At 55.1% G+C, this 24,141-nt stretch overlaps 1 protein-coding gene across 6 annotated transcripts in view; it reads right to left on the bottom strand.

The window, feature by feature from the left end:
• Positions 1 to 7,429: 7,429 nt before the first annotated feature.
• The window catches only part of depdc5 (DEP domain containing 5, GATOR1 subcomplex subunit), a 187,707-nt gene continuing 170,995 nt past the window's right edge, over positions 7,430 to 24,141 (bottom strand). For 5 of the 6 annotated variants that reach the window (XM_070887542.1, XM_070887544.1, XM_070887545.1 and 2 more), the window contains 2 exons: positions 18,050 to 18,132; positions 7,430 to 9,631 (listed from right to left, as the gene is read on the bottom strand). In XM_070887542.1, coding sequence (XP_070743643.1) covers positions 9,336 to 9,631; positions 18,050 to 18,132 — 379 coding nt within the window. In that variant the 3' untranslated portion in view covers positions 7,430 to 9,335. The remainder of the gene's footprint in view (positions 9,632 to 18,049; positions 18,133 to 24,141) is intronic. The other variant, XM_070887546.1, reaches the window with a different exon arrangement.

Raw genomic sequence — 24,141 nt, 5'->3', positions numbered from 1 at the left:
ATCTCTTAATGTCCCAGCTTCCACAGCTCTCTGAGGCAGCAAATTCCACAGATTTACAACCCTCTGGGAGAAGAAATGTCTCCTCATCGCTGTTTTAAATGGGCAGCCCTTTATTCTAAGATTATGCCCTCTAGTTCTAGTCTGCCCCATCAGTGGAAACATCCTCTCTGTATCCACCTTGTCAAGCCCCCTCATAATCTTATATGTTTCGATAAGATCACCTCTCATTCGTCTGAATTCCAATGAGAAGAGGCCCAACCTACTCAACCTTTCCTCATAAGTCAACCCCCTCATCTCCGGAATCAACCTAGTGAACCTTCTCTGAACTGCCTCCAAAGCAAGTATATCCTTTCGTAAATATGGAAACCAAAACTGCACGCAGTATTCCAGGTGTGGCCTCACCAATACCCTGTATAACTGTAGCAAGACTTCCCTGCTTTTATACTCCATCCGCTTTGCAATAAAGGCCAAGATCGTGGAAGTGGAGCTAAACATTGCCATGAGAATGTCGTCGGGGCGCTTAAGTCCACTCCAACTGAGTGCCTCCCAGCGCTGTCCCACATGGTCCCGCCTGCCATTCACTGCGATGCCACCGTGCTCTGCGAGATGGAAAAAGTCATGAGCAACATCAACATTCCCATTTACAAAGACTTGAAAAACTCGCCACAAAAGTGCTTAAAATTGCGTCGGCCATGTTGGGAAACAGCAGCCAATATTCATGCAGCTGGTATCGACCCACTATCCTGATGCAACATAAGAACTAACACCTCAATGCTGGCCCAACAGACCTCCCTTGAAGACAGTAGACAGCGCTCAACCCAATCCGTGCAGGGCAGATGATGCAGCCACCAGCTCCACATTAGAAAATACGGTGACTAGAGACACAACCAAAGGAAGAGAGTTAGAGATAGTCTCCTCTGCTCCACTCCCAGCACCAAAAACAAAGCTTGCTTGTGCTACGTGATGTGTGGAGCCTTTTGCCTACAACGATTGGGAATCGAGCGAGGTACAGCTAGTAATCCCTTAGGATGTGAAACCGTGGAGGGGACAGGGAATGTACAAGGAAGGGATGATTCTGTGCATCGAATGCATAAGTGTGCAATTAGATCTTTGATTTCATTCTCACTTATCCATTTGACAATGTGTAATTTTTATATATTTGTATGCAAACTTAAGCTGTTAAATTGATTCCATCACAAGCAGCAAGCAGTTGGAACAGCTGGTTATGCAAATATAATAGTTGTTAAAGTCACATTTATTGCTTACTATAAAACTGAAAACATGAATTTTCAGAATTCTCTATCGATCTCTGTGCACTCTCTAGTACAACTCGCTGCTATCCCATTGAATCTGGACACAAGATAGCATGACATGCAGCAACAAGAATCTCCATCCCATAATCTCAGCCGGTCTCTTGGATCCACCGAAAACCGTACTTCCACCCCAGAAGCTGATCAGCAACAGACCAAGGGTTATGCTGCCCGGCAAATGTTGGGAAGGCCAGACACGAGGCCTTTGCCTTGTGGCAGACACCAAGCCTGCAATCGTGCTGCACAATGGAGCTGGACTGAAGAGTGCATGTGTGCATTTTCTGCCCGAGTTACAGTCAGTGTTAGAGCAACAGCAAAGTCAAACTTCAGCCAGCAGGTGCAGGATTTAAATCCTGACTTGCTTGTCGCTGCTTTTGTCACTCCTTCTCCTGGAGTCAAGGCTTCCATCATCATCGTCACAGGCAGTCCCTCGGAATCGAGGAAGACTTGCTTCCACTCTTAAGCAGGAGTTCTTAGGTGGCTGTACAGTCTAATAGGAGAACCACAGTCTCCGTCACAGGTGGGACAGATAGTCGTTGAGGGAAGGGGTGGGTGGGACTGGTTTGCCGCACACACTTTCCGCTGCCTGTGCTTGATTTCTGCATGATCTCGGCGACGAGACTCTAGGTGCTCAGCGCCCTCCCGGATGCACTTCCTCCACTTAGGGCGGTCTTTGGCCAGGGACTCCCAGGTGTCAGTGGGGATGTTGCACTTTATCAGGGAGGCTTTGAGGGTGTCCTTGTCACATTTCCTCTGCCCACCTTTGTCTCGTTTGCTGTGAAAGAGTTCTGAGTAGAGCGCTTGCCTTGGGAGTCTCGTGTCTGGCTTGCGGACAATGTAGCCCACCCAGCGGAGCTGATCAAGTGTGGTCAGTGCTTCAATGCTGGGGATGTTGGCCTGGTCGAGGATGCTAACGTTGGTGCATCTGTCCTCCCAGGGGATTTGTAGGATCTTGCGAAGACATCGTTGGTGGTATTTCTCCAGTGACTTGGTGTCTACTGTACATGGTCCATGTCTCTGACCCATACAGGAGGGTGGGTATTGTTGTGTTCCTAACACAGATGAGACTGCACACAGGGAGGTTAAAGTAACCGGGCCACCACACGTAGGATCTGGCTATCGCTTTCATCATTACTATACCCGGGTGTGTGCTGTGGAGATCCGAGATGGACGTCTCCCTGCCCTTTTTGGGTAGCATTACGCGGTTACCCCACAATAGGCAGTCTGCCTGAACGGACAAGCTCGTCCTTTCGCCGCTGGAACGGCTTGATTAGCTCTTGCATTTCAACAGGGATGCTGGCCCAGCTCCCATGCAGTACACAGTTTTTTTTACTAGGGACAGCAGAGGATCTTGGATGGTCCAAGTCCTAATCTGCCGGGCAGTGACAGGTGATTTATAATTTTCAAACGCTTCCATGACCAGCAACAAGTCTGTGGGCTGCGCCACTATCAACAAATTTGCAGGCTGCGTCATTTCCACCCCCGTGGTGGGCAATGGTAGCCGATTGAGAGCATCCGCACAGTTCTCGGTGCCTGGCCTGTGGCGGATGGTATAGTTATACGTTGATAGCGCGAGTGCCCACCTTTGTATGCGGGCTGAGGCATCAGTATTTATCCCCTTGTTTTCAGCGAACAGGGATATGAGGGGCTTGTGATCGGTTTCCAGCTCAAATTTGAGGCCAAACAGGTACTGATGCATTTTCTTTACCCCAAACACACACGCTAATGCCTCTTTCTCAATCATGTGTAGGCCCTCTCGGCCTTAGACAAGCTCCTGGAAGCATAGGCGACAGGTTGCAACTTCCCAGCAACGTTAGCTTGTTGTAATACACACCCAACGACTCATCACATGCTAGCACAAGTCTTTTACACGGGTTGTACAATACAAGCAGCTTTCTGGAGCATAAAATGTTTCTGGCTTTCTCAAAAGCAATTACTTGTTTTTTTTCCCCATACCCAGTTCTCACCTTTACGCAATAACACATGAAGGGGCTCTAAGAGGGTACTTACCCCGGTAGGAAGTTACCAAAATAGTTGGGGAGTCCCAGGAACGACCGCAGCTCCGTGACATTCTGTGGCCTGGGCGTGTTCCTGATAGCCTCTGTCTTGGTGTCTGTGGGCCGAATGCCGTCCGCCGCGATCTTTCTCCCCAAAAACTCCACTTCTGTTGCCATGACGACGCATTTTGACCTCTTCAGCCACAGCCCTACATGATCCAGTCACTGGAGGACCTCCTCCAGGTTTTGTAGGTGCTTGACGGTGTCCCGACCTGTGACCAATATATCGTCCTGAAAAACCACCGTGCGTGGTACCGACTTGAGTAGGCTCTCCATGTTTCTCTAGAAGATCGCTGCAGCTGACCGAATTCCAAACGGGCATCTGTTGTAGATGAACAGTCCCTTGTGCGTGTTGATGCAGGTGAGGCCCTTCGAAGACTCCTCCAGCTCGTGTGTCATGTAGGCCGAAGTCAGGTCGAGCTTGGTGAACGTCTTGCCTCCTGCCAGCGTCACAAATAGGTCGTCTGCCTTAGGTAGCGGGTATTGGTCCTGTAGCGAGAAACGATTAATAGTTACTTTATAATCGCCGCAAATCCTGACCGTGCCATCACTTTTGAGTACTGGAACAATCGGGCTGGCCCACTCGCTGAATTCCACTGGGGAGATGATGCCCTCGCGTTGCAGCTTGTCCAGCTTGATTTCCACTCTCTCCCTGATCATGAGAGGTACTGCTCGCGCCTTGTGGTGAATGGGTTGTGCCTCTGGGACCAAGTGGATCCGCACCTTCGCCCTGGTAAAGTTTCCAATGCCTGGCTCAAAAAGGGAAGGAAATTTGTTAAGAACATGGGTACATGAGGCCTCCTTCACATGTGATAGCGCTCGGCTGTCATCCCAGTTCCAGCGGTTTTTACCCAGCCAGCTCCTTCCAAGCAGTGTGGGGCCATCGCCTGGGACAATCCAGAATGGCAGTTCGTGCACCGTGCCCTTGACCATGGCACTGCCCAGGACAGTGATAAGCTCTTTGGTGTACGTTCTCAGTTTCGTGTGGATGGGGCTCAGGGCTGGTCTGAGTGCCTTGTTGCACCACAGTCTCTCAAACATCTTTTTACTCATGATGGATTGGCTAGCGCCAGTGTCCAGTTCCATGGCTACGGGTAAGCCATTCAATTTTATGTTTAGCATTATAGGTGGACATTTCGTTGAAAATGTATGCACCCAGTGTACTTCAGCATCTGCCTCCTCTCTCTCAGGTTCGAAATTGCTTTGGTCCACCATGGACCGATCTTCCTCTGCCACGTGGTGGTTAGCAGGTTTTGCAGAGCTTGCAGCTCATCTGCAAGCTTGTTAGAAGTGCCTCATTGTTCTACAGCTCTTGTAAACATACCCTTTGAAGCGGCATGAATAGACTGAATGGAAGCCTCCACAACGCCAACAAGTTGTGAATTGCCTTGCATTCATCCTTTGTTGCAGACTCAGTCATCTGGGTCACCTGAGGCCTGCTGGCAATTGCAGACTCGTGGTTTCTGCCCTGTACATTTCTGCTCGCAAACACAGTTCCAGTTAATTTATGAACATTGCTAGCACTTGTGTGCTGAGGGATTTGTTTTGATGTTATCACTGGTAGACATAACGCCTGTGCTTTCGCAATGGCCTTACTAAGGGTCGGTGTCTCTACAGTTAAAAGTTTTCGTAGGGTGGTCTCGTGGCCAATGCCCAGTACAAGAAAAAGTGTCTGAACATTTGCTCCAGGTAGCCATCAAACTCACATTGTCCTGCAAGTCACCATAGCTCGGCGACGTAGCTCGCCACTTCCTGACCTTCAGATCGTTGGTATTTATAGAACCAATACCTCGCCATCAGCACACTCTCCCTCGGGTTAAGATGCTCCCAAACCAGTGTACACAGCTCCTCATACGACCTATCTGTGGGTTTCACCGGAGCCAGAAGATTCTTCATGAGGCTGTAGGTCAGTGCCCCGCAGACCGTGAGGAGGACCGCTCTCCCTTTTTGCAGCGCTTCCTCCTCCGTCCAGCTCGTTGGCTACGAAGTACTGGTCTAATCGTTCGACATAGGCTTCCCAGTCCTCACCCTCCGAGAACTTCTCCAGGATGCCCACAATTTGCTGCAACTTTGCATTGAATTCGTGTACTCGTCGCCAGTTGTTGTGTTCCTAACACAGATGAGACTGCACACACACGGAGGTTAAAGTAACAGTGACCTCAGTCTTTATTAAGACACTCCAAAGTGAGTAACAGGCCTTAGGGGATGCTGGGGTCCCTTAAGATTTCAGGGGATGCGCTCCCTGGTGGCAGAACATGGGAGTGCATGCTTAACAGATACACAACAGATATCACTACAGCCCTGTTGACCATGAGGACCATGAAGACCAAAGCTTCCCAGTTAGCCGAAGCCTCCATCTCCTGTACGTTCAGGACCCTTGCCCATCCTGACTGAACCACTGCGCATGTCTGGCGGCATTTGCCATTTTCATTCAGATTCGCTCTGGTTTATTCTGTTGTCTTTCTATGAAAGTAGTTAGTACACCCTTTACCTCTTGTTCCCTTCGGTTTTATTTAGCCCCATCAAAAGGGGCTTCTCCAGCCTGACTAGAATCTATTCACGTGATAATTAACTTTTTAAAAAAAAAGATAAATAAAAGCAGAAAATGCTGGAAATACTCAGCTGAGAGCAGCTGTGGAGAGAGAAACAGACTTAGTGTTTCAGGTCGGTGAACTACTAGCAGAACTGGAAGATGTTAGAGATGTACCAGGTTTTAAGCAAATACAGAATCAGTGTAAAGGAGGGAGGGCAGGAGGAATTAAACACGACATCAGTGACAATGGGACAAGAAACAAAAGAATGGGTCCAGAGGAGGTATGCACACCAACAGAATAGCAGAGGTGGTGGGGAGCATGGGAAATCTGGAGTGGAGCAGGCTCCCTTGGCTCAGGAAACATATGGACCTGCTGTACCTTCCCTATTGGGATTTGCAACACAGGCTCCAAAACCACCACAATTGAGCTTGGACCACTGGGAATTGATAAAGTAGAAACGGAGGTGCAATATAAAAGTTCCATAAGTGGAACAGTCAGCATAGCAGGAGATCTGAGAATAAAGAAAAGGACTTGCGCTTATATAGCGCCTTTCTCGATAGAAGGACATCCCAAAGCGCTTTACAGCCAAAGCAGCACTTTTTGGAGTGTAGTCACTGTTGCAATGTAGGAAAGGCGGCAGCCAATTTAGATACAGCAAGCTCCCACACACAGCAATGTGATAATGACCAGATAATGTGTTTTATATATGATAGTTGAGGGATAAATATTGGCCAGGACACTGGGGATAACTTCCCTTGCTCTTCTTCGAGATAGTGCCATGGGATCGTTTATGTCCACCCGAGAGCGCACCTGGTTTAACGTCTCATCCGAAAAACGGCAGCTCTGACAGTGCAGCACTCCCTCAGCACTGCACTGCAGTGTCAGCCTGAATTTTGTGCTCGGGTCCCTGGAGTGGGATTTGAACCTACAACCTCCTGACTCAGAGGTGAAGAGTGCTACTGACTGGCAGGAAGAGCCCGAGATGGCCTTTGTACAGGAAGCAGTTTTACCTTTGCTACATTTTAAAATACAGTTACAGGGTATTAAACCCATTAGCAGCCTCTCTGGGAAAGTTGGTGGCATATCTGCCCTTTGAACTAGTTTTCCCCCTTCCTTTGTTTTGGTTGCTCTCTTGCTGACTCTGCAAGTTTGGAGGAAAGGTCTCCTGAAACATCAGCTGCTTTTCCTCTCGGATGGTGACAGGCTGCATTGTGCGTGTATTTTTCGAGATATAACCATAATCCATCTTAACAACTTGCATTTATATAGCATCTTTATCGTAGTAAAACCTCCCAGGGCACTTCACAGGAGCATTATCAAACAAACACCCACACTGATCCACGTGAGGAGATATTAGCTCCGGGGCCCAAAAGCTTGGTCAAAGAGGTTGGTTTTAAGGAGCATCTTAAAGGAGGGAGGAAGTCCACCTACGTTGCCTCATGCCAAGCTTGAGTTTTGGGATTAAAATCTCAACGCAGAGAAGAAAAATAAACCATCTCGTGAGACTGGAAACTAGAAGTGAGATATTTTAATCTTGCGATTTAGCATTGCACAGCCCAACAATATTCTTCACAGAATTACAAAAATTGTAAAAAATACAACTGAAAGGTTTTTTTCATTTTATTTGTGAATATAAATTATGAAGGTATGAGGAAGTGTTAGTGGTGCTTGCTTCTCTTTAGAGTTATCACCCAGCCGTGCCCTGGACACAGGCTCCAGGGTAATGGGAGACGAAGGCCCAACTCATGGCCATATCACTGACCAACCCAACCACTCCACAGGTACAGTCAAAGACCACGCAGAAACACCAGGGTTAGTCAGTCACAGGCAGTGGAAATCATTTCAGGAGAGCAATTGAGAGCATCGCACAAGAAATGAATTGCACAACATTAAAGGCTTAAACAATTTCTCAGTGTCCTGGTTCTAATATGTCACGTATACCCAGAACCCCCTCCTCCCCAGGCTCGCGGAGAATACTGACCCCGGGGCAGGGTATACCCAGCACCCTCTCCTCCCCAGGCTCGCGGAGAATACAGACCCCGGGGCAGGGTATAGCCAGCACCCCCTCCTCCCCAGGCTCGCGGAGAATACAGATCCCAGGGCAGGGTATACCCAGAACCCCCTCCTCCCCAGGCTCGCGGAGAATACAGACCCCGGGCAGGGTATACCCAGCACCCCATCCTCCCCAGGCTCGCGGAGAATACTGACCCTGGGGCAGGGTATACCCAGAACCCCCTCCTCCCCAGGCTCGCGGAGAATACAGACCCCGGGCAGGGTATACCCAGCACCCCATCCTCCCCAGGCTCGCGGAGAATACAGACCCTGGGGCAGCGTGAGCATTTTGGCGAGCGGAAGGAGGGCAGAAGAAAACGATGGAAATGCAAGTAAAACCCCCAAGAAAAAAAATAATGAACGGAAAGACATAATGAACGGGTGGGCCAGTGTGCTTGGTCCTTGCGTGTGTCACACACTAGGGATGAGTTACAACTCGGAAGGTGCTCACACCTCTGCTCCTCGTGCTCAGGACCGCGCCGGGAGCAACGCCCCGAGCCAGGGTTGCTCAGGACCACTTGGGACCAGGTGAATATTTCTAAATTCCATTGGAACGTTCTGCTCTACATGCAGCCTTGTGTCATTCCATTCCCTTCTCAACAAAACTGAAGAGAATCGCTCAATACAGAAAGCCTCAAATAAATACTCAAACAGGAGAGCCACCGTATTCATTATCTGGACTCAACACTCAGCACAGGCAAAGACACATAGTTATAATCTGTGGGGACAGAGTCAATCATTCTAATGTGCCCATCTAACGAAGGCTTGAAATGAGCAAGAGCCACAGAGAGTGACGAGAACTGGTGGTTTGGGAGAGGAGTTTGTTGATGAAGAGATTTACCTGCATAATTCAAGTGAACGGAGGAACAGCATAGGATGCCCCTTGCTCTCCTCGGACATCTCTGCACTCCCTTCCGAAACGTTCATTGCCGAGAGTCCCAGGAACACACGGCCCACTCTGCCCAACCAGATTCACTAACTAGTTCCAGGCCAGTGTAGCTGAAGTTGAAATAATATCTGTATTCGTAGTCAATGTGACCAAATGTATGGCTAAGGCTGACTAGGTCATCGCGGAAGCAGTTGAGTAAAGGAATCACCATTTGGTAAAACTCGGATGAGGTACTGGGGCAACAAGTCACGGAGTGCAGGAGGCACTGTGGACTCGTATCGCGTGTCATTACAACTTGATCCAAGCATTCAATGGGCATTGAATGAGCTATCAATGGGCAAAGGCGAGAATCATGTGGCAATGGGCATTGAATACGTTTCCAATGGACAAAGACTGGATGCATGTGCCACCAGTTGGATGACTACCTTTACACTGACGAGGACAGTGACCGTGTTTCCCCCGTTGTTCCCAACCACTCTGCTCCGGCTCTGTCTCAGGGGGCACTGGAATGCATTTTTTCCAGACAGCTCTCCCAAAAGTTGACCAGACGGTTGTCCCTGTTGGAGCAGAAGTCGTTAAAGTCCTTGAGCAGACGATCGGCAAATTTCTCGTCGCCGGTGGCGCTGGATCGCCAGGTTTTGGTCAGCATGGTGTTGTAGGCCCAGTTGTAGCCGATTCTCTCCTCACCGAAGAGACTCTGGGTGCAGGAGCTGGTGGAGTTCCTCCGCCGTCTCTGCTGGCCACTGGCGAACTTGCGTTTGGAATATGGCAACTGAAGAAATACTGTACCTGGGGTGAACAAAGAAAGAAGGGCAATTTGGAATGAGCAGATGGAACATCTTCCACTTCAGGAACAAATCGAAGGCTGCATCTTTCTCTCTCCCCAAGGTCTTGACATTATGTTGTATGAACCAGTGAACAAAAGCCTAGCACATTACTTTGTAATTTGTAACAGCATTAGACCGTTACCTACCCTCCTCCCCATTTACTGTCAGACAACAGGCGCTGGGAACGGAGGACGGTCGCACAAGAGCCACTAGGAGTGGAGCTGTGGGCTGGGGATCCCCCATCGGTCCACAGTCGATGGGTGGTCCGCACCTTTGTTCCACCACATTGCAGGGCCACAGCAACCCTCTCAGCTTTGCCACATTTCCCATGTGTCCCTGCTATTGTTCTGTAACCATTTAGTTCCTTTGGACCCATCTTTTGTTTTTGTACTTCTCATTATCACCCTTTTGTCTTTGAAGAACTCCTGCCCTTCACCCTCTCACAGACTTTTCCCTTTGTTCTTTCCTCACCACCCCCCCAACCCTTTGCCCCAGGCTCTGCGCTGGATTAAAACCAGCTTCTCAAACATCCGGAGTGATTATCTGCAACAACGCGTGTATGTCAGCGCGTGTGCTCGGCCTCGCCACATTTTTGTGAACAGGCACCTGATCACCTTCTGCACATGAGAGAGAGAGAGAGAGAGAGAGAGAGAGAGAGAGAGAGAGAGAGAGAGAGAGAAGGGTGAGAGAGAAGGGTGAGAGAGAAGGGTGAGAGAGAGAGAGAGAGAAGGGTGAGAGAGAAGGGTGAGAGAGAGAGAGAGAGAGAGAAGGGTGAGAGAGAAGGGTGAGAGAGAAGGGTGAGAGAGAAGGGTGAGAGAGAAGGGTGAGAGAGAAGGGTGAGAGAGAAGGGTGAGAGAGAAGGGTGAGAGAGAAGGGTGAGAGAGAGAGAGAGAGAGAAGGGTGAGAGAGAGAGAGAGAGAGAGAAGGGTGAGAGAGAAGGGCAAGAGAGAGAGAGAGAGAGAGAGAGAGAGAAGGGTGAGAGAGAGAGAGAGAGAGAAGGGTGAGAGAGAGAGAGAGAGAGAGAGAGAGAGAGAGAGAGAAGGGTGAGAGAGAGAGAGAGAGAGAGAGAGAAGGGTGAGAGAGAAGGGTGAGAGAGAAGGATGAGAGAGAGAGAGAGAGAGAAGGGTGAGAGAGAGAGAGAGAAGGGTGAGAGAGAGAGAGAGAAGGGTGAGAGAGAGAGAGAGAGAGAGAGAGAAGGGTGAGAGAGAGAGAGAGAGAGAAGGGTGAGAGAGAAGGGTGAGAGAGAAGGATGAGAGAGAGAGAGAGAGAGAAGGGTGAGAGAGAGAGAGAGAAGGGTGAGAGAGAAGAGTGAGAGAGAGAGAGAGAGAGAGAAGGGTGAGAGAGAGAGAGAAGGGTGAGAGAGAAGGGTGAGAGAGAAGGGTGAGAGAGAGAGACAGAGAGAGAGAGAGAGAGAGAGAGAAGGGTGAGAGAGAAGAGTGAGAGGGTGAGAGAGAGAGAGAAGGGTGAGAGAGAGAGAGAGAAGGGTGAGAGAGAAGGGTGAGAGAGAGAGAGAGAGAAGGGTGAGAGAGAAGGGTGAGAGAGAGAGAAGGGTGAGAGAGAAGGGTGAGAGAGAAGGGTGAGAGAGAGAGACAGAGAGAGAGAGCGAGAGAGCGAGAGAGAGAGCGCGCGGCGAGAGAGAGGGAGCGCGCGCGCGGCGAGAGAGAGAGAGGAGCGCGCGCGCGGCGAGAGAGAGAGAGAGAGAGGGAGCGCGCGCGCGGCGAGAGAGAGAGAGGGAGCGCGGCGAGAGAGAGCGAGGGAGCGCGCGCGCGGCGCGAGAGAGGGGAGCGCGCGCGCGGCAAGAGAGAGAGGGAGCGCGCGCGCGGCAAGAGAGAGAGGGAGCGCGCGCGCGGCGAGAGAGAGAGGGAGCGCGCGCGCGGCGAGAGAGAGAGAGGCGCGCGCGCGCCGGAGAGAGAGAGAGGGAGCGCGCGCGCGGCGAGAGAGAGGGAGCGCGCGCGCGCGCGAGAGAGAGAGAGGGAGCGCGCGCGCGGCGAGAGAGAGAGAGGGAGCGCGCGCGCGGCGAGAGAGAAGAAGGGAGCGCGCGCGCGGCGAGAGAGAGGAGGAGCGCGCGCGCGGCGAGAGAGAGAGAGGGAGCGCGCGCGCGGCGAGAGAGAGAGAGGGAGCGCGCGCGCGGCGAGAGAGAGAGAGGGAGCGCGCGCGCGGCGAGAGAGAGAGAGGGAGCGCGCGCGCGGCGAGAGAGAGAGAGGGAGCGCGCGCGCGGCGAGAGAGAGAGAGGGAGCGCGCGCGCGGCGAGAGAGAGAGAGGGAGCGCGCGCGCGCGAGAGAGAGAGAGGGAGCGCGCGCGCGGCGAGAGAGAGAGAGGGAGCGCACGCGCGGCGAGAGAGAGAGAGGGAGCGCGCGCGCGGCGAGAGAGAGAGAGGGAGCGCGCGCGCGGCGAGAGAGAGAGAGAGGGAGCGCGCGCGCGGCGAGAGAGAGAGAGGGAGCGCGCGCGCGGCGAGAGAGAGAGAGGGAGCGCGCGCGCGGCGAGAGAGAGAGAGGGAGCGCGCGCGCGGCGAGAGAGAGAGAGGGAGCGCGCGCGCGGCGAGAGAGAGAGAGGGAGCGCGCGCGCGGCGAGAGAGAGAGAGGGAGCGCGCGCGCGGCGAGAGGGAGAGGGGGAGCGCGCGCCCGGCGAGAGAGAGAGGGGGAGCGCGCGCGCGCGGCGAGAGAGAGAGGGGGAGCGCGCGCGCGGCGAGAGAGAGAGGGGGAGCGCGCGCGCGGCGAGAGAGAGAGAGCGCGCGGCGAGAGAGAGCGCGCGGCGAGAGAGAGAGCGCGCGGCGAGAGAGAGAGGGAGCGCGCGGCGAGAGAGAAAGAGGGAGAGAGCGCGCGGCGAGAGAGAGGGGGAGCGCGCGCGCGTAGAGAGAGAGGGGGAGCGCGCGCGCGGAGAGAGAGAGAAAGCGCGCGGAGAGAGAGAGAGAGAGCGCGCGGAGAGAGAGAGAGAGAGCGCGCGGAGAGAGAGAGAGAGAGCGCGCGGAGAGAGAGAGAGAGAGCGCGCGGAGAGAGAGAGAGAGCGCGCGGAGAGAGAGAGAGAGCGCGCGGAGAGAGAGAGAGAGAGCGCGCGGAGAGAGAGAGAGAGAGCGCGCGGAGAGAGAGAGAGCGCGCGGAGAGAGAGAGAGCGCGCGGAGAGAGGGAGAGAGCGCGGAGAGAGGGAGAGAGCGCGCGGAGAGAGGGAGAGAGCGCGCGGAGAGAGAGCGAGCGCGCGGAGAGAGAGCGCGCGGAGAGAGAGAGAGCGCGCGGAGAGAGAGAGAGCGCGCGGAGAGAGAGAGAGCGCGCGGAGAGAGAGAGAGCGCGCGGAGAGAGAGAGAGCGCGCGGAGAGAGAGAGCGAGCGCAGAGAGAGAGAGCGCGCGGTGAGAGAGAGAGAGCGCGCGGTGAGAGAGAGAGAGCGCGTAGAGAGAGAGCGCGCGCGCAGAGAGAGAGAGAGAGAGAGAGAGAGCGCGCGAGCGAGAGCGAGATATATATGGCGGAAGAACGTGATCCAGATGGTAAGACTGCACGAAATCCAGAAGTGACGACACTGTCATTATTCACGACAGACCCTGTGAATAACCCGTGACCTGCACATATTGCCCCAGCTGTGGCTGGGGAGAAGGGCAGGAATCTGTTGGGGAGGTGGTCATGAATCCACGGGGGAGGAACTTGGGCAGGGGTAGGTGGTCAGGAACTTGGGCGGCGGGGGGCTGTTAGGTGGGGAACTGTTAGGCGGGAAGGGGGGAGGGGGTTGGAGAGTCAGCAACTTGGGTTCGGCAGATCCAGCTGATGCAGGAGGCTTTGGGTGTCCCGAGTAACGGTGTTATATATATAAACTTGTATTTACTCTGTACAGCCACCAGAGGGCTCATCCCCTGGAGTCCCAAGGGATCCCATAATCCCTTGGGGGCACAGGTATTTAAGGATGCTTCACAGGTTGGAGAGGCACTCTGGAGACCTGCAATAAAAGACTACGGTCACACTTTACTTTGAGCTCAGTCTGACTCTCCATACACAACAACTGGCGACGAGATACAGATAGCGAACCCAAAGATGCAGAGAACAGTGGGCATCCTGGAGAAATTCTCGGAGGGAGATGATTGGGAAACTTTTGTGGAGCGACTCAACCGTGGCCAACGAGCTAGATGGGGAAGAAAGCGCTGCCAAACGAAGGGCGATCCTCCTCACCAACGTAAGGCCTCATGAAGAACCTGCTCACTCCAGCGAAACCCATGGAGAAATCGTACGACGATTTGTGCACACTGGTCCGAAAGCATTTGAACCCGAAGGAAAGAGTTCTGATACGAGGTACCAGTTCTACACCTACAAAAGGTCTGAAGGCCAGGAAGTGGCAAGTTATGTCGCCGAGCTAAGACGCCTTGCAGGACATTGCGAATTTGAAGGATATTTGGACACATGCTCAGAGACTTTTTCGTACTTGGCATTGGCCACTAAACCATACTTCGCAAACTTTTGACTGTAGAGACCCCAACCTTGAGTAAGGCCAAAGCGATAGCCCAGGCGTTCATTGCCACCAGTGACAATATGAAGCAAATCTCAGCACACGAATGCTGCTACAAGTACTGTGAATAAAGTGATATTGTCATAATGTACAGGGCAGGTCTGCAGATGACTCAAGAGTTCACCATCAAGGGTGATGAATGCAAGGCCATTTACACCTTGTTGGCGCTGCGGGGGTGATCATCGTTTCCATTCATGCCGATTCAAAGAGTACGGTTGCAAGGGCTGTGGAACAATGGGACACCTCCAACGAGTGTGCAGGCAAGCTGCAACGCCTGATAAACCTGCAAACCACCAGTTGCAGAGGAGGACAGATCCACGGAGGATCACGATGAACCAGAGCCTCAGATCGAGGAGGCAGAGGTACATGGGGTGCACAACTTCACCACGAATTGACCCCGGTTAATGTTGAATGTTGAACTAAATGGACGCCCGGTGTCAATGGAGCTGGACACAGGCGCAAGCCAGTCCATCATGGGCAAAAAGACTTTCGAAAGGTTGTGGTACAACAAGGCCTCAAGGCCAGTCTCAACTCCAGTTTGCACGAAACTAAGAACTTACACAAAAGAACTGATTCCTGTAATCGGCAGTGCCACTGTAAAGGTCTCCTAGTATGGACAAGCTACCACTCTGGGTGGTACCGGGCAATGGTCCCACGCTGCTCGGCAGGAGCTGGCTGGGAAAGATACGTTGGAACTGGGACGACATCCGAGTGCTTACGCTCGCTGACGACACTTCGTATGCCCAGGTCTTAAACAAATTTCCTTCGCTGTTCGAACCAGGCATCAGGAAATTACAAGGAGCAAAAGTGCAGATCCACCTAATTCCAGGGGCTCGACCCATCCATAACAAGGCGAGAGCAGTACCGAACATGATGAGAGAAAGGGTAGAGATCGAGCTAGACCGGCTGCAAAGAGCGGGCATCATTTCCACGATTGAGTTCAACAAGTGGGCCAGTCCTTTCGTCCCAATCCTCAAGGGTGACGGCACCATCAGAATCTGTGGCGATTACAAAGTAACTATCAATCGTTTCTCCCTTCAGGACCAATACATACCATCAAAGGCCAACAACCTCTCTGCAACGCTGGCGGGAGCAATGACGTTCACGAAGCTGGATCTGACTTTAGCCTACATAATGCAGGAACTGGAGGAATCACCTGCATCAACACTCACAAAGGTCTTTTTGTTTATAACAGATGCCAGTTTGGAATCTGATCGGCGGCAGCGATAGTCCAGAGAAACATGGAAAGTTTACTGAAGTCGGTCCCGCACACCATGGTTTTCCAGGACGACATCTTGGTCACAGATCAGAACATAGTCGAGCATCTGCAGAACCTGGAGGAGGTTCTTAGTCGACTCAACCGTGTGGGGCTCAGGTTAAAATGCTCGAAGTGCATTTTCCTGGTGCCTGAAGTGGAGTTCCTGGGAAGGAGGATTGCGGCGGACGGCATCAGGCCCACCAATGCGAAGATGGAGGCAATTGAGAACGCACCGAGGTCACAGAACGTGACGGAGCTGCGGTCGTTTCTGGGACTCCTGAACTACTTTGGTAACTTCTTACCGGGTCTCAGCACACATGCAGTGGTTCTAACAATGAAAAGGGGACAAATGGGTTTGGGGCAAAAGCCAAGAAAATGCCTTTGTAAAAGCGAGAAAATTGTTATGCTCAAACAAATTGCTTGTGTTGTATGATCCATGTAAGCATTTGGTACTAGCATGTGATGCGTCGTCATATGGTGTTGGGTGTATATTGCAACAAGCTAATGATTTCGGGAAACTGCAACCGGTTGCTTAAGCATCCAGGAGTCGGTCTAAGGCCGAAAGAGCCGACAGCATGATTGAGAAAGAAGCGTTAGCGTGTGTCTATGGGGTAAAGAAAATGCATCAATACCTGTTTATGCTAAAATTCGAATTGGAAACTGACCATAAGCCACTTATATCCATGATTTCCGAGAGTAAAGGGATAAATACCAACACATCGGCCCGCATCCAGAGATGGGCGCTCATGTGGTCCGCATACAACTACGCCACCTGCCAAAAGCCAGGCACAGAAAACTACGCCAATGCTCTCAGTACGCTGCCATTGGCCACTACGGGGGTGGAAATGGCGCAGTCCACAGATCTAGCCATGGTTATGGAAGCATTTGAGAGTGAGCAATCACCCGTCACTGCCCGGCAGATCAAAACCTGGACAAGCCAGGACCCCTTATTATCTCTAGTCAAAAGCTGTGTGCTTCATGGGAGCTGGTCCAGTGTCACAGTGGAAATACAGGAAGAGATATAGCCGTTCCAGCGGCGCAAAGATGAAATGTGTATTCAGGCAGACTGCCTTCTGTACGGCAATTGAGTAGTGGTCCCCAAGAAGGACAGAGACACCTTCATCAATGACCTCCACAGTACCCACCCAGGCATCGTAATGATGAAAGCAATAGCCAGATCCCATGTGTGGTGGCCCGGTATCGATGCGGACTTAGAGTCCTGCATTCACAGATGTAATACATGCTCGCAGTTAAGCAATGTACCCAGGGAAGCACCGCTAAGTTTATGGTCTTGGCCCTCCAAACCGTGGAGGCCCGTTCTTGGGTAAAATGTTCCTTGTGGTTGTAGATGCGTACACTAAGTGGATTGAATGTGAGATAATGTCAGAGAGCACGTCGCTGCCACTACTGAAAGCCTGCGGGCCATGTTTGCCACACACAGCCTACCCGATGTCCTGGTGAGCGACAACAGGCCATGTTTTACCAATGTTGAGTTCAAAGAATTCATGACCCGCAACGGGATCAAACATGTCACATCTGCCCCGTTTAAACCAGCTTCCAATGGTCAGGCAGAGAGAGCAGTGCAAACCATCAAGCAAGGCTTGAAGAGGGTAACTGAAGGCTCACTGCAGACTCGCCTATCCCGAGTCCTGCTCAGTTACCGTACGAGACCCCACTCACTCACTGGGATCCCACCTGCTGAACTGCTCATGAAAAGGGCACTTAAGTCAAGGCTCTCGTTAGTTCACCCTGATCTACATGAACAGGTAGAGAGCAGGCGGCTTCAACAAAATGCATACCATGATAGCGCAAATGTGTCACGTGAGATTGAAATCAGTGATCCTGTATTTGTATTAAATTATGGACAAGGTCCCAAGTGGCTTCCCGGCACTGTCGTGGCCAAAGAGGGGAGCAGGGTGTTTCGGGTCAAACTTTCAAATGGACTCATTCACCGGAAACACTTGGACCAAATCAAACTCAGATTCACGGACTATCCTGAGCAACCCACCTTGGACCCTAACTTTTTTGATCCCCCAACATACACACCAGTGGCAACCGGCACCACGGTTGACCATGAAGCAGAAACCATCATCCACAGCAGGGCCCAACACACCAGGCAGCTCAGCAAGGCCAGCTGCATAGCAGCCCAGCGAGGGCCCAACAAATGATTCAACAACACCAGCTTTCACGTCGAGATGATCAACCAGGGCAAGAAGGGCCCCAGATCGACTCACATTGTAAATAGTTACACTATTGACTTTGGGGGTGGGGGCGGGGGGGGGGGGGGGAGTGTTGTTATATATGTAAACTTGTATTTACTCTGTATAGTCACCAGAGGGCTCATCCCTTGGAGTCCCAAGGGATTCCATAATCCCTTGGGAGCACAGGTATTTAAGGCGGCTTCACAGGTTGGAGAGGCACTCTGGAGACCTGCAATAAAAGACTCAGGACACACTTTACTTTGAGCTCAGTCTGACTCTTTCTTCATACACAACAAACGGGACAGACTATTTTTAAGACGAGTAGGAAAGCAATTCCCCCCCCCCCACTCACTACAGGTTTACCCCGTGGCACTGGCAGCATTATACCATCACGCAGAGTACTGCATCACTGCCCCGGAGTCCCAGACCGCCACTCACCTGTTACATGAATGTACTGCGGCTTGTTCTCTGCGGGGAAGTTAAAAGCTGAGGCCGAGTACTTGTCTTGGACAAAACCAAACCTGCAACAGGGAGATAAGTGAGCAAGATAAATGCAAGCAGAACACCAAAATCCTGGCCTTCCTGATGCTGAGGCGTCAATGTACAATACAGCCCCACACGCTGGGCTGCTTTGTCCCGAATTAGCCGATCACAGCTGGGGTAACAGTCAGAGGATTGCACTGGGTGTACTTGGTGAACGCAGGATAGTACGCCGGAGAAACATATTTACGCAGAGTCTGATGAGAGCGAGGGCGTGCGAGGGGGGGAAAGAAAGGGTGTGCGTGCGAGGGGGGGGGGGAGGGAGGGCGTGCGAGGGGCGGGCGGGAGGGCGTGCGAGGGGGGGGGCGGGAGGGCGTGCGAGAGAGAGCTCGCGCGAGAGAGAGAGAGAGCACGCGCGAGAGAGAGAGAGAGCACGCGCGAGAGAGAGAGAGAGAGCACGCGCGAGAGAGAGAAAGAGCACGCGCGAGAGAGAGAGAGCACGCGCGAGAGAGAGAGAGAGAGTGCACGCGCGAGAGAGAGAGAGCACGCGCGAGAGAGAGAGAGAGAGCACGCGCGCGAGAGAGAGCACGCGCGAGAGAGAGAGCACGCGCGAGAGAGAGAGAGAGAGAGCACGCGCGAGAGAGAGAGAGTGCACGCGCGAGAGAGAGCACGCGCGAGAGAGAGAGAGAGAGAGCACGCGCGAGAGAGAGAGAGCACGCGCGAGAGAGAGAGAGAGCACGCGCGAGAGAGAGAGAGCACGCGCGAGAGAGAGAGAGAGAGAGAGCACGCGCGAGAGAGAGAGAGAAAGAGCACGCGCGAGAGAGAGAGGGAGAGCACGCGCGAGAGAGAGAGGGAGAGCACGCGCGAGAGAGAGAGCACGCGCGAGAGAGAGAGCACGCGCGAGAGAGAGAGCACGCGCGAGAGAGAGAGAGAGAGCACGCGCGAGAGAGAGAGAGAGAGAGAGCACGCGCGAGAGAGAGAGAGCACGCGCGAGAGAGAGAGCACGCGCGAGAGAGAGAGAGCACGCGCGAGAGAGAGAGAGAGCACGCGCGAGAGAGAGAGAGTGCACGCGCGAGAGAGAGAGAGAGCACGCGCGAGAGAGAGAGAGAGCACGCGAGAGAGAGAGAGAGAGAGAGCACGCGCGAGAGAGAGAGAGAGCACGCGCGAGACAGAGAGAGAGCACGCGCGAGAGAGAGCACGCGCGAGAGAGAGAGAGAGAGAGCACGCGCGAGAGAGAGAGAGAGAGAGAGCACGCGCGAGAGAGAGAGAGTGCACGCGCGAGAGAGAGAGAGAGCACGCGCGAGAGAGAGAGAGAGCACGCGAGAGAGAGAGAGAGAGAGAGAGCACGCGCGAGAGAGAGAGAGCACGCGCGAGACAGAGAGAGAGCACGCGCGAGAGAGAGAGAGAGAGAGCACGCGCGAGAGAGAGAGAGAGAGCACGCGAGAGAGAGAGAGAGAGAGAGAGCACGCGCGAGAGAGAGAGAGAACGCGCGAGAGAGGAGAGAGCACGCGCGAGAGAGAGAGCAGCGCGAGAGAGAGAGAGAGCACGCGCGAGAGAGAGAGCGAGCACGCGCGAGAGAGAGAGAGAGAGAGCACGCGCGAGAGAGAGAGAGAGCACGCGCGAGAGAGAGAGAACGCGCGAGAGAGAGAAGAGAGCACGCGCGAGAGAGAGAGAGCACGCGCGAGAGAGAGAGCACGCGCGAGAGAGAGAGAGCACGCGCGAGAGAGAGAGAGCACGCGAGAGAGAGAGCACGCGAGAGAGAGAGCACGCGAGAGAGAGAGCACGCGAGAGAGGAGAGCACGCGAGAGAGAGAGCACGCGAGAGAGAGAGAGCACGCGCGAGAGAGAGAGAGAGAGAGCACGCGCGCGCGAGAGAGAGAGAGAGCACGCGCGAGAGAGAGAGAGAGAGCGAGAGTACGCGCGAGAGAGAGAGAGAGAGAGCACGCGCGAGAGAGAGAGAGCACGCGAGAAAGAGAGAGAGAGCGCGAGAGAGAGAGGAGAGCACGCGCGAGAGAGAGAGAGCACGCGCGAGAGAGAGAGAGCACGCGCGAGAGAGAGAGAGCACGCGCGAGAGAGAGAGAGCACGCGCGCGAGAGAGAGAGAGAGAGCACGCGCGCGAGAGAGAGAGAGAGCACGCGCGAGAGAGAGAGAGAGAGCGAGAGTACGCGCGAGAGAGAGAGAGAGAGAGCACGCGCGAGAGAGAGAGCACGCGCGAGAGAGAGAGCACGCGCGAGAGAGAGAGCACGCGCGAGAGAGAGAGCACGCGCGAGAGAGAGAGAGCACGGCGCGCGAGAGAGAGAGAGAGCACGCGCGAGAGAGAGAGAGAGAGAGCACGCGAGAGAGAGAGAGAGAGCACGCGAGAGAGAGAGAGCACGCGAGAGAGAGAGAGCACGCGCGAGAGAGAGAGAGCACGCGCGAGAGAGAGAGAGAGAGCACGCGCGAGAGAGAGAGAGCACGCGCGAGAGAGAGAGAGCACGCGCGAGAGAGAGAGCACGCGCGAGGGGGAGAGAGCACGCGCGAGAGAGAGAGAGCACGCGCGAGAGAGAGCACGCGCGAGAGAGAGAGAGCACGCGCGAGAGAGAGAGAGCACGCGCGAGAGAGAGAGAGCACGCGCGAGAGAGAGAGAGCACGCGCGAGAGAGAGAGAGCACGCGCGAGAGAGAGAGAGCACGCGCGAGAGAGAGAGAGCACGCGCGAGAGAGAGAGAGCACGCGCGAGAGAGAGAGAGCACGCGCGAGAAAGAGCACGCGCGAGAGAGAGAGCACGCGCGAGAGAGAGAGCACGCGCGAGAGAGAGAGCACGCGCGAGAGAGAGAGCACGCGCGAGAGAGAGAGCACGCGCGAGAGAGAGAGCACGCGCGAGAGAGAGAGAGCACGCGCGAGTGAGAGAGAGCACGCGCGAGAGAGAGAGAGCACGCGCGAGAGAGAGAGAGCACGCGCGAGAGAGAGAGAGCACGCGCGAGAGAGAGAGCACGCGCGAGAGAGAAGAGCACGCGCGAGAGAGAGAGCACGCGCGAGAGAGAGAGCACGCGCGAGAGAGGAGCACGCGCGAGAGAGAGAGCACGCGCGAGAGAGAGAGCCACGCGCGAGAGAGAGCACGCGCGAGAGAGAGCACGCGCGAGAGAGAGCACGCGCGAGAGAGAGAGCACGCGCAGAGAGAGAGAGCACGCGCGAGAGAGAGAGAGCACAGCGCGAGAGAGAGAGCACGCGCGAGAGAGAGAGAGCACGCGAGAGAGAGAGAGCACGCGCGAGAGAGAGAGAGCACGCGCGAGAGAGAGAGAGAGCACGCGCGAGAGAGAGAGAGCACGCGCGAGAGAGAGAGAGCACGCGCGAGAGAGAGAGAGCACGCGCGAGAGAGAGAGAGCACGCGCGAGAGAGAGAGAGCACGCGCGAGAGAGAGAGAGCACGCGCGAGAGAGAGAGAGCACGCGCGAGAGAGAGAGAGAGAGCACGCGCGAGAGAGAGATAGCACGCGCGAGAGAGCACGCGCGAGAGAGAGCACGCGCGAGAGAGAGAGCACGCGCGAGAGAGCATGCGCGAGAGAGAGAGCGCGCGAGAGAGAGAGCACGCGCGAGAGAGAGAGAGCACGCGCGAGAGAGAGAACATGCGCGAGAGAGAGAACACGCGCGAGAGAGAGAGAGCACGCGCGAGAGAGAGAGAGCACGCGCGAGAGAGAGAGAGCACGCGCGAGAGAGAGAGCACGCGCGAGAGAGAGAGCACGCGCGAGAGAGAGAGCACGCGCGAGAGAGAGAGAGCACGCGCGAGAGAGAGAGAGAGAGCACGCGCGAGAGAGAGAGAGAGAGAGCACGCGCGAGAGAGAGAGAGAGAGCACGCGAGAGAGAGAGAGCACGCGCGAGAGAGAGAGAGCACGCGCGAGAGAGAGAGAGCACGCGCGAGAGAGAGAGAGCACGCGCGAGAGAGAGAGACCGCGGAGAGAGGAGAGCACGCGCGAGAGAGAAGAGCACGCGCGAGAGAGAGAGAGCACGCGCGAGAGAGAGAGAGCACGCGCGAGAGAGAGAGAGCACGCGCGAGGAGAGAGAGAGCACGCGCGAGAGAGAGAGAGCACGCGCGAGAGAGAGAGAGCACGCGCGAGAGAGAGAGAGCACGCGCGAGAGAGAGAGAGCACGCGAGAGAGAGAGCACGCGCGAGAGAGAGAGCACGCGCGAGAGAGAGCACGCGAGAGAGAGAGCACGCGAGAGAGAGCACGCGAGAGAGAGAGAGAGAGCACGCGCGAGAGAGAGAGAGAGAGCACGCCGAGAGAGAGAGAGCACGCGCGAGAGAGAGAGAGAGCACGCGCGAGAGAGAGAGAGAGCACGCGCGAGAGAGAGAGCACGCGCGAGAGAGAGCGAGAGAGAGCATGCGCGAGAGAGAGAGAGAGCACGCGAGAGAGAGAGAGCACGCGAGAGTGAGAGCACGCGAGAGTGAGAGCACGCGAGAGTGAGAGCACGCGAGAGTGAGAGCACGCGAGAGTGAGAGCACGCGAGAGTGAGAGCACGCGAGAGCACGCGAGCGAGAGACCACGCGAGAGAGAGAGCACGCGAGAGAGAGAGCACGAGCGAGAGAGAGAGAGCACGCGAGAGAGAGAGAGCACGCGAGAGAGAGAGAGCACGCGAGAGAGAGAGAGCACGCGCGAGAGAGAGAGCACGCGCGAGAGAGAGAGCACGCGCGAGAGAGAGAGCACGCGCGAGAGAGAGAGCACGCGCGAGAGAGAGAGCACGCGCGAGAGAGAGAGCACGCGCGAGAGAGAGAGCACGCGCGAGAGAGAGAGCACGCGCGAGAGAGAGAGCACGCGCGAGAGAGAGAGCACGCGCGAGAGAGAGAGCACGCGCGAGAGAGAGAGCACGCGCGAGAGAGAGAGCACGCGCGAGAGAGAGAGCACGCGCGAGAGGGAGAGCACGCGCGAGAGAGAGAGCACGCGCGAGAGGAGAGAGCACGCGCGAGAGAGAGAGCACGCGCGAGAGAGAGAGAGCACGCGCGAGAGAGAGAGCACGCGCGAGAGAGAGAGAGAGCACGCGCGCGAGAGAGAGAGAGAGCACGCGCGAGAGAGAGAGAGCACGCGCGAGAGAGAGAGAGCACGCGCGAGAGAGAGAGCACGCGCGAGAGAGAGAGAGAGAGAGTGCACGCGCGAGAGAGCATGCGCGCGAGAGAGAGAGCACGCGCGCGAGAGAGAGAGAGAGCACGCGCTGCGAGAGAGAGAGAGAGCACGCGCGAGAGAGAGAGAGCACGCGCGAGAGAGAGAGAGAGAGAGAGAGAGAGAGAACGCGCGAGAGAGAGCACGCGCGAGAGAGAGAGAGCACGCGCGAGAGAGAGAGAGCACGCGCGAGAGAGAGAGAGAGCACGCGCGAGAGAGAGCACGCGCGAGAGAGAGACACGCGCGAGAGAGAGCACGCGCGAGAGAGAGAGCACGCGCGAGAGAGAGAGAGCACGCGCGAGAGAGAGAGCACGCGCGAGAGAGAGAGCACGCGCGAGAGAGAGAGCACGCGCGAGAGAGAGAGCACGCGCGAGAGAGAGAGCACGCGCGAGAGAGAGAGCACGCGCGAGAGAGAGAGCACGCGCGAGGAAGAGAGCACGCGCGAGAGAGAGAGCACGCGCGAGAGAGAGAGCACGCGCGAGAGAAGAGAGAACGCGCGAGAGGAGAGAGAGAGCACGCGGAGAGAGAGAGAGCACGCGCGAGAGAGAGAGAGAGAGCACGCGGCGAGAGAGAGAGAGAGCACGCGCGAGAGAGAGAGAGAGCACGCGCGAGAGAGAGCACGCGCGAGAGAGAGAGAGAGAGCACGCGCGAGAGAAGAGAGAGCACGCGCAGAGAGAGAAGAGAGAGCACGCGCGAGAGAGAGAGAGAGAGCACGCGCGAGAGAGAGAGAGAGAGCACGCGCGAGAGAGAGAGAGCACGCGCGAGAGAGAGAGAGCACGCGCGAGAGAGAGAGAGCACGGCGCGAGAGAGAGAGAGCACGCGCGAGAGAGAGAGAGCACGCGCGAGAGAGAGAAGCACGCGCGAGAGAGAGAGAGAGCACGCGCGAGAGAGAGAGAGCACGCCGGAGAGAGAGAGAGCACGCG

Source organism: Pristiophorus japonicus, chromosome 8 (assembly GCF_044704955.1).
Source record: "Pristiophorus japonicus isolate sPriJap1 chromosome 8, sPriJap1.hap1, whole genome shotgun sequence".
Lineage (NCBI taxonomy): Eukaryota > Metazoa > Chordata > Chondrichthyes > Pristiophoridae > Pristiophorus > Pristiophorus japonicus.
This window is presented reverse-complemented; position numbering and strand designations above follow the sequence as displayed.